Source organism: Sinocyclocheilus anshuiensis, unplaced genomic scaffold, assembly GCF_001515605.1.
Source record: "Sinocyclocheilus anshuiensis isolate Anshui unplaced genomic scaffold, SAMN03320099.WGS_v1.1 scaffold682, whole genome shotgun sequence".
NCBI classification, from domain to species: Eukaryota; Metazoa; Chordata; class Actinopteri; order Cypriniformes; family Cyprinidae; genus Sinocyclocheilus; species Sinocyclocheilus anshuiensis.
The window spans coordinates 327,659-336,012 of record NW_015547682.1 but is presented as its reverse complement, the minus strand read 5'-3'; the positions used below and the strand labels follow the sequence as shown (position 1 = coordinate 336,012).

Here is an 8,354-nt window from a genome sequence, read left to right as displayed (position 1 = left end):
TGTGTGTGTGCGATTATGAGTATGTGTGTGTGTGTGTGTGTGTGTGTGTGTGTGAGTGATTGTGAGTGTACGATTGTGAGTATGTGTGTGAGTGATTGTGAGTGCGATTCTGAGTGTGTGAGTGATTGTGAGTGTGCGATTGTGAGTATGTGTGTGAGTGATTGTGAGTGTGTGTGCGACTGAGTATGTGTGTGAGTAATTGTGAGTGTGTGTGCGACTGAGTATTTGTGTGAGTGAGTGTGCGATTGTGAGTGTGTGAGTGTGTGTGTGATTGTGAGTATGTGTGTGAGGAATTGTGATTGTGAGTATGTGTGTGAGTGAGTGTGCGATTGTGAGTGTGTGAGTGTGTGTGCGATTGTGAGTATGTGTGTGAGGAATTGTGAGTGAGTGAGTGTGAGTGTGATTGTGAGTATGTGTGAGTGATTGTGAGTGTGCGATTATGTGTGTGAGTGATTGTGAGTATGTGTGAGTGAGTGTGCGATTATGAGTATGTGTGTGTGAGTGATTGTGAGTGCGATTGTGAGTATGTGTGTGAGTGATTGTGAGTGTGCGATTCTGAGTATGTGTGTGAGTGATTGTGAGTGTGTGTGCGACTGTGAGTATGTGTGTGAGTGAGTGTGATTGTGAGTATGTGTGAATGTGTGCGATTGTGAGTATGTGTGTGAGGAATTGTGATTGTGAGTATGTGTGTGAGTGAGTGTGCGATTGTGAGAATTTGTGAGTGAGTGTGCGATTGTGAGTATGTGTGTGAGGAATTGTGATTGTGAGTATGTGTGTGAGTGAGTGTGCGATTGTGAGAATTTGTGAGTGAGTGTGCGATTGTGAGTATGTGTGTGAGTGATTGTGAGTGTGTGATTGTGAGTATGTGTGAGTGATTGAGTGTGCGATTTTGTGAGTATGTGTGTGATTGTGCGATTGTGAGTGTGTGTGAGTGATTGTGAGTATGTGTGTGAGTGATTGTGAGTATGTGTGAGTGAGTGTGCGATTATGAGTATGTGTGTGAGTGATTGTGAGTGTGCAATTGTGGGTATGAGTGAGTGATTGTGAGTATGAGTGAGTGAGAATGTGAGTGTGTGCGATTGTGAGTATGTGTGTGAGGAATTGTGAGTGAGTGAGTGAGTGTGCGAGTGTGAGTATGTGTGAGTGATTGTGAGTATGTGTGTGTGAGTGTGCGATTATGAGTATGTGTGTGAGTGATTGTGAGTGTGCAATTGTGGGTATGAGTGAGTGATTGTGAGTATGAGTGAGTGAGAATGTGAGTGTGTGCGATTGTGAGTATGTGTGTGAGGAATTGTGAGTGTGTGAGTGAATGAGTGTGAGTGTGCGATTGTGAGTATGTGTGAGTGATTGTGAGTATGTGTGTGTGAGTGTGCGATTATGAGTATGTGTGTGAGTGATTGTGAGTGTGCAATTGTGGGTATGAGTGAGTGATTGTGAGTATGAGTGAGTGAGAATGTGAGTGTGTGCGATTGTGAGTATGTGTGTGAGGAATTGTGAGTGTGTGAGTGAATGAGTGTGAGTGTGCGATTGTGAGTATGTGTGAGTGATTGTGAGTATGTGTGTGTGAGTGTGCGAGTGTGAGTGTGTGTGTGAGTGATTGTGAGTGTGCGATTGTGAGTATGTGTGTGAGTGATTGTGAGTGTGCGATTGTGAGTATGTGTGTGAGTGATTGTGAGTGTGCGATTGTGTGTATGTGTGTGAGTGTAAGTGATTATGAGTCGCGATTGTGGGTATGAGTGAGTGATTGTGAGTATGAGTGAGTGAGTGAGTGAGTGAGTGAGTGTGTGTGTGTGTGTGTGTGTGTGTGTGTGTGTGTGTGAGAGAGTGTAAGTGTGATTGTAATCGAGTGTGAGAGTGTGAGCGTGCGTGTGTGTGTGTGTGTGACTGACCCTCCGGGTGCTTGTACTGGTCAGTGATGTCCTGTCTGCTGTCGCTGCCCACAGCTTTGGTGCTAATATTCTGTCCGACAGTCTTTGTGTCTGAAAGGATCTTCTTCTTGGAGCCGTTGGCCATGACCAGCCATGTGATCTTGTCTGCATTGACCTCTCCGTACACAAAGGGTATGTCATATTTGACGTCGGTGTGACCCTCCAGGATGGCCTTGACCGGCGCTGGACCGCAGCAGTAAGTACCTGGACCGAATATGGAGAGATAATTTCTGTTAAACGCTTCGGTTTCCACTGAAGATTCACTCATGTAATATTACTTATATATAGTGCTTTCCCTAAATCAGGCTTTCCCAAACTGGGGAAAAAGTAAAATGTAAATATTTTTTAAATAATACTATTATTTTATGTACAAATTAGTAGTTATTTACTAATAATTAAATAACAAAATGTAAATTTAAAATGAATAATCATTTAAAAAAAATACAAAAAATGTATTAAATCACAATTTATTAGAAGTTAATGAATTAAATACTGAAAATGTCAAATTAAAGTAAATCTTTAAAAATTTAAATCTTTAAAAAAGTTTTAATTTAATTTATCAGTAAATAACTTTAAAATAAAAACAATCAAAATAAAGCTCATCCTAAAATTGTTTATAATTTTAATTGCATCAAATTAAAATAAATAATAAAAAAATAAAAACGTGTGAATCTCTGGACTGAATGTAATATATCTTATATGTGCTGTAGATGTGTTCACCTGAGCTCCTCTCCTGCGGCGTTGGGTCCAGAACCTGCCAGCCGTCGTAGAGCGAGGCCTGAGAGAGATCGGGACGCCTCATCCAGCCCTCCACCCAAACGTGGTAATTCCTGCAGCACATTCATCATGAGAGTCACTTACTGCCCTCCGCTAACAGTAACCACCATTACAACACAATCAGAGACCCATAACAGAGCGGTAACGTGACGTCAGACTCTCACCAAACACTGTCCAGGTTTCGTTTGGGTCTCACGCCGTAGTCACTGAAGTATTCATCAATGACGAGGTTCTGATCCGTGTCGTGAGCCGACTGATAATTAGTAACGACGCGACACGGGATCCCCAGACATCTCAGCACTGCAGACGCACGACAGAGTGATTACACTTCACTCAAAACATAAACTACCAGTTTGGTACTCAAATAAATGTTAACTGAAATAAAATATAAAATAAATAAATAAATAGTTTTTAACCATAAACTACAGGCTTGGTACTTGAAAAAATGTAACCTGAAATAAAATGTTACAAAACAAACTTATTTTATTTTTTGGCTTGTTGCCAAGGCTACATGTCTCATTTTTGTTTAGTCTGACTTGATGTACCAAAATAACTAAAAATAAAAAAAGAACATATCTAGAAATATATATTTCAAAAATCTTAATAAAAATTTCAAAAATCCACAATAAAATTGCTAAAACTTGAATAAAAAATAAAATGACAATGGAATAAAATAAAATTAAATATAAAATAAAAATGATAATGATAATGATAATAGTATCTCAGTGTGTGTGTGTGTGTGTGTGTAGCATGTGTGTACCGGTGCACATGACCGCTGCAAACACCCAGCACTGTCCGAATTTGACGGGATGGCAGTCGTATTTGATCCAGCTTCTCAGGATGTCCACGCTGCTGCTCCAGTTGGACGGAACCACGCCTCCGATGTACGTCCCGTCCCACTGACCCATCAGCACCCCCTTATCATCGTCTGAGTTGATCTGAACACATCAATTCCCATCACTGCTCATCTGCATATGTTAATGAGGCAGCTCGCAGAATATTCATCACTGCTCATCTGCATATGATAATGAGGCAGCTCGCAGAATATTAATCACTGCTCATCTGCATATGATAATGAGGCAGCTCATTTAATATTCGTCACTGCTCATCTGAGCTGCCTCATTATCATATGCTGATATATCATATGTGACCGTGCAGCACAAAAGCTCCACGCTGGGGTATATTTGTAGCAATAGCCATCGATACAATGTATGGGTCAAAATAATAGATTTTTCTTTTATGCCAAAAATCATTAGGATATTAAGTAAAGATCATGTTCCATGAAGATATTTTGTAAATTTCCTAACGTAATTATATTAAAACTTAATTTTGATTGTGAGTATCAATTGTGTTAATTAGTAATGTGCATTGCTAAGAACTTCATTTGGACAACTTTAAAGGTGATTTTCTCAATATTTAGATTTTTTGTGCACCCTCAGCCAAATATCTCAGCCAAATGCATATGATAATGAGGCAGCTAATTGAATATTCGTTACTGCTCATCTGCGTATGATAATGAGGCAGCTCATTTAATATTAGACACTGCGCATGTGCATAGGATAATGAGGCAGCTCATTTAATATTCGTCACTGCTTATCTGCGTATGATAATGAGGCAGCTCATTTAATATTCATCACTGTCCATCTGCATATGATAATGAGGCAGCTCTTTGATTCACTGGTCCACGATCAGATATGAATGTGTTGCTGTGATGTGTATCAGTGGAGGATGTTGTGGTTTCTGTGTTCAGCAGGTGTTTTACCATGGCGCTGACCACTCGGCTGATGTAGATGGGGTTGCAGCGCGCTGAATAATCCTCTGCGGCGTTTTTAAGACACTTGGGGTTCACATCCAGCAGCTTCAGACAGATGTCAACGATATCCTCCTCAAACTGCAGAAAGCACAGACACCAGCTCAGATCCTGCTCACCGCTCATGCCAATGTGTGTGTGTGTGTGTGTGTCTCTTATGCTCTTCAAGGTGAGCAGCTGTATTTTCAGCATCATTACTGCAGTCTTCAGTGTCACATGATCTTCAGAAATCATTCTAATATGCTGATTTATTATCAGTGTTGAAACTGATAACGTAATATTTTTTGAAACCTGTGATACTGTTTTCTTTGATTCTTTGATGAATAAAAAGTTAAAAAGAACAGCATTTAATCAAAATATAAATATTTTCTAACAATGCAAGTCTTTACTATCACTTGTTATCCATTTAACACATCCTTGCTGAATAGAAGTATTTAAAAAAGAAAAAATTTACTGACCCCGAATTTTTGAATAGTAGTGTATATTGTGACACAAAAATTTATATTTTGAATAAACACTGTCCTTTTTAACTTTGTATTTATCAAAGAATTCTGAAAAAAAGTATCATGGAGACCAAAAAATATGAAGCAGCACAACAGTTTCCAGCACTGATAATAAATCAGCATATTAGAATGATTTCTGAAGATCATGTGACACTGAAGACTGGAGTAATGATGCTGAAAATACAGCTGTGCATCACAGAAATACATTACAGTTTAACAGATATTCAAATGGAAAACTCTTATTTTAATTTGCAATGATATTTCACAAAATTATAGTTTTTTTCTGTATTTTTGATCAAATAGATGCAGCCTTGATGAGCAGAAGAAGCAAAAAGCATTATACTGATCCCAAACTTTTGAACGGCAGTGTATATTCAAATGTATCACAGTTTTATTTTAAAAACATAATTCAAATTTTTTAATATATTTTTTTTTTTAATCAAATTCACTTGTTTTTTTTTATTTCAGTGCAAAAGTACAACAGCAACAAATCTAAATCAGAAATCTTGGTGATGTTCTCACCTGACCGAAGTCCCAGCTGGTGTTGGTGATGTATTCGTCCACTCCCTTATACAGCATTCCCTGCTCGTTCATGACAAACTCCTGCCGCTCCGCATCACTCACCAGAAACACCCCGTCATCTGCAGAGACCAGAGCGGGACCCTAGGGCTGAGTATCGGTTCAATTGATTCCGATTCTTATCGATTCCCCGTCTCGATTCCAATGTGGTTAAAGTCAAACATTTAGATATCAAGCATATTTATTCTGTGTTTCTTTTTGCAAAACATTTAATTGCTGCTGAATACCAAGAACAAAAATCAGCCGGCTGCATAAAAACTGGACTCGATTAAGAGCTGTTTGTGTGCAAAAATAGAGCGGCACGATTCTGGATAAATTGACACTTTTTTTTAAATGGAGGCTGTAGTTCTCTCACAATTCTGAAGAAAAAATATTAGACAACTTAACAAAATCTGATGGAATTTCTGAATGGAATGATTCAATGACTCACTCAAGATTTACTTGATTCATTACTGGATGAATCAGTGTTTTTGAATGAATCTCTTGAATGAATGAATCAATGACTCACTCAAGATTTACTTGATTCATTACTGGATGAATCAGTGTTTTTGAATGAATCTCTTGAATGAATGAATCAATGACTCACTCAAGATTTACTTGATTCATTACTGGATGAATCAGTGTTTTTGAATGAATCTCTTGAATGAATGAATCAATGACTCACTCAAGATTTACTTGATTCATTACTGGATGAATCAGTGTTTTTGAATGAATCTCTTGAATGAATCAATCAATGATTCACTCAAGATTTACTTGATTAATTACTGGATGAATCAGTGTTTTTGAATGAATCTCTTGAATTAATGATTCAATGACTCACTCAAGATTTACTTGATTCATTACTGGATGATACAGTGTTTTTTAATTAATCTCTTTAATGAATGAATCAATGACTCACTCAAGATTTACTTGATTCATTACTGGATGAATCAGTGTTTTTGAATGAATCTCTTGAATTAATGATTCAATGACTCACTCAAGATTTACTTGATTCATTACTGGATGAATCAGTGTTTTTGAATGAATCTCTTGAATTAATGATTCAATGACTCACTCAAGATTTACTTGATTCATTACTGGATGAATCAGTGTTTTTGAATGAATCTCTTGAATTAATGATTCAATGACTCACTCAAGATTTACTTGATTCATTACTGGATGAATCAGTGTTTTTGAATGAATCTCTTGAATTAATGATTCAATGACTCACTCAAGATTCACCCAACCCTACGAGACACTGATGAGGATCATCTCAGATCGTACCTTTGCTCCAGGGGTTGAAGAGCACGGTCAGGGCGCTCACGCTCGCGCAGGATCCGCTCCTCGCGCTCAGAGAGTAGAGGCCGATGCAGGCGTCTGAGGGACACAGAACAGACAGCGTGACAGCAGACGGCGAGCCGCTCAACACCACAACACTCCAGCGTTTACTGATGCTCGAGCAGCGCTGCGGGTCTGTGCTGCAGCCCTTCTGTTCACACGCTCCAGGACCTGACAGAGACACACACACCTTACTGACTCTTCAGTGTTATATACATGTACAGCAGGACTGGATAGTGTGAGGTTAAACTACCAATCAACAGTCTCTTCTGCTCAACGAGGCTGCGTTTATTTGATCAAAAATACAGTCAAAATTATGAATTATTATTCTAATGTAAAACAGATGTTTTCTATGTTAATATCTGTTGTGATGCGCAGCTGTATTTTCAGCATCATTACTCCAGTCTTCAGTGTCACATGATCTTCAGAAAACTGATTTACTGCTCAAGAAACATTTCTGATTATCATCAATGTTGAAAACAGTTGTGCTGCACAATATTTTTGTGGAAACCGTGATACATTTTATTTTTCAGGATTCACTGATGAACAGAAAGTTCAAAAGAACAGCGTTTATTTGAAATAGAAATCTTTTGTAACATTATAAATGTCTTTACTGTCACTTTTGAGCAATTTAATGCATCCTTGATGAATAAACGTATTAAACGTAAAACAATTAAAAAACGTATTAAATGTAAAATTAATTAAATTTTTAGTAAGAGTTTTATTTTGATTGTTTTTAAGTTATTTACTTTTAATTTAAATTATGATTCAAAACCTTTCAATTTTTAAAGATTTCTTTTAATTTGACATTTTTAGTATTTAGATTATTTTTTAATAGGTTTTTCTTTAATTTTTTTTTTATTTTGTAGTTATTTACTTTTAATAAATTGTAATGAAATAAAATGTAATACTTTAGGATAATTCATTTTAATTTGACGTTTTTATGATTTAATTATTAGTGTTTTGTTTTTATTTTAAAGTTGTTTACTTGTAATTGACAATAGATTTTTTTTAAAGACTTAATTTGACATTTTTATTATTTAATTAATTTTAAGTATTTTTTTTATTGTTTGTATTTTTTAATTATTTACTTCTAATAATGATTGGTAAATAATGACTAATTAGTAAATAAAATAATAGTATTTTATTGGGCAGCACAACATTGATAATAATCAGAAATGTTTCTTGAGCAGCAAATCAGCATATTATACTGATTTCTGAAGATCATGTGACACTGAAGACTGGAGTAATGATGCTGAAAATACAGCTGCGCATCACAGAAATACATTACAGTTTAACAGAGATTCACATAGAAGACAGCTGTTTTACATTCTAATATGTCACATTTTTGACTATATTTTTGATCAAATAAATGTTTGTGCTGCGACTGTAATGAGTGTTTTTGTTACCAGTCTCCGCAGTGATCTCGATGTCGTTGAG

At 36.8% G+C, this 8,354-nt stretch overlaps 1 protein-coding gene across 1 annotated transcript in view; it reads right to left on the bottom strand.

Annotated features, from left to right (window-relative positions):
* tgm8 (transglutaminase 8) overlaps positions 1 to 8,354 on the bottom strand; it is a 17,394-nt gene that overhangs the window by 7,193 nt on the left and 1,847 nt on the right. Inside the window, exons 3-9 of the mRNA XM_016505654.1 lie at positions 6,861 to 7,085; positions 5,541 to 5,659; positions 4,468 to 4,596; positions 3,466 to 3,643; positions 2,870 to 3,005; positions 2,649 to 2,758; positions 1,890 to 2,132 (exon numbers count right to left, since the gene is read on the bottom strand). Coding sequence (XP_016361140.1) covers positions 1,890 to 2,132; positions 2,649 to 2,758; positions 2,870 to 3,005; positions 3,466 to 3,643; positions 4,468 to 4,596; positions 5,541 to 5,659; positions 6,861 to 7,085 — 1,140 coding nt within the window. The remainder of the gene's footprint in view (positions 1 to 1,889; positions 2,133 to 2,648; positions 2,759 to 2,869; positions 3,006 to 3,465; positions 3,644 to 4,467; positions 4,597 to 5,540; positions 5,660 to 6,860; positions 7,086 to 8,354) is intronic.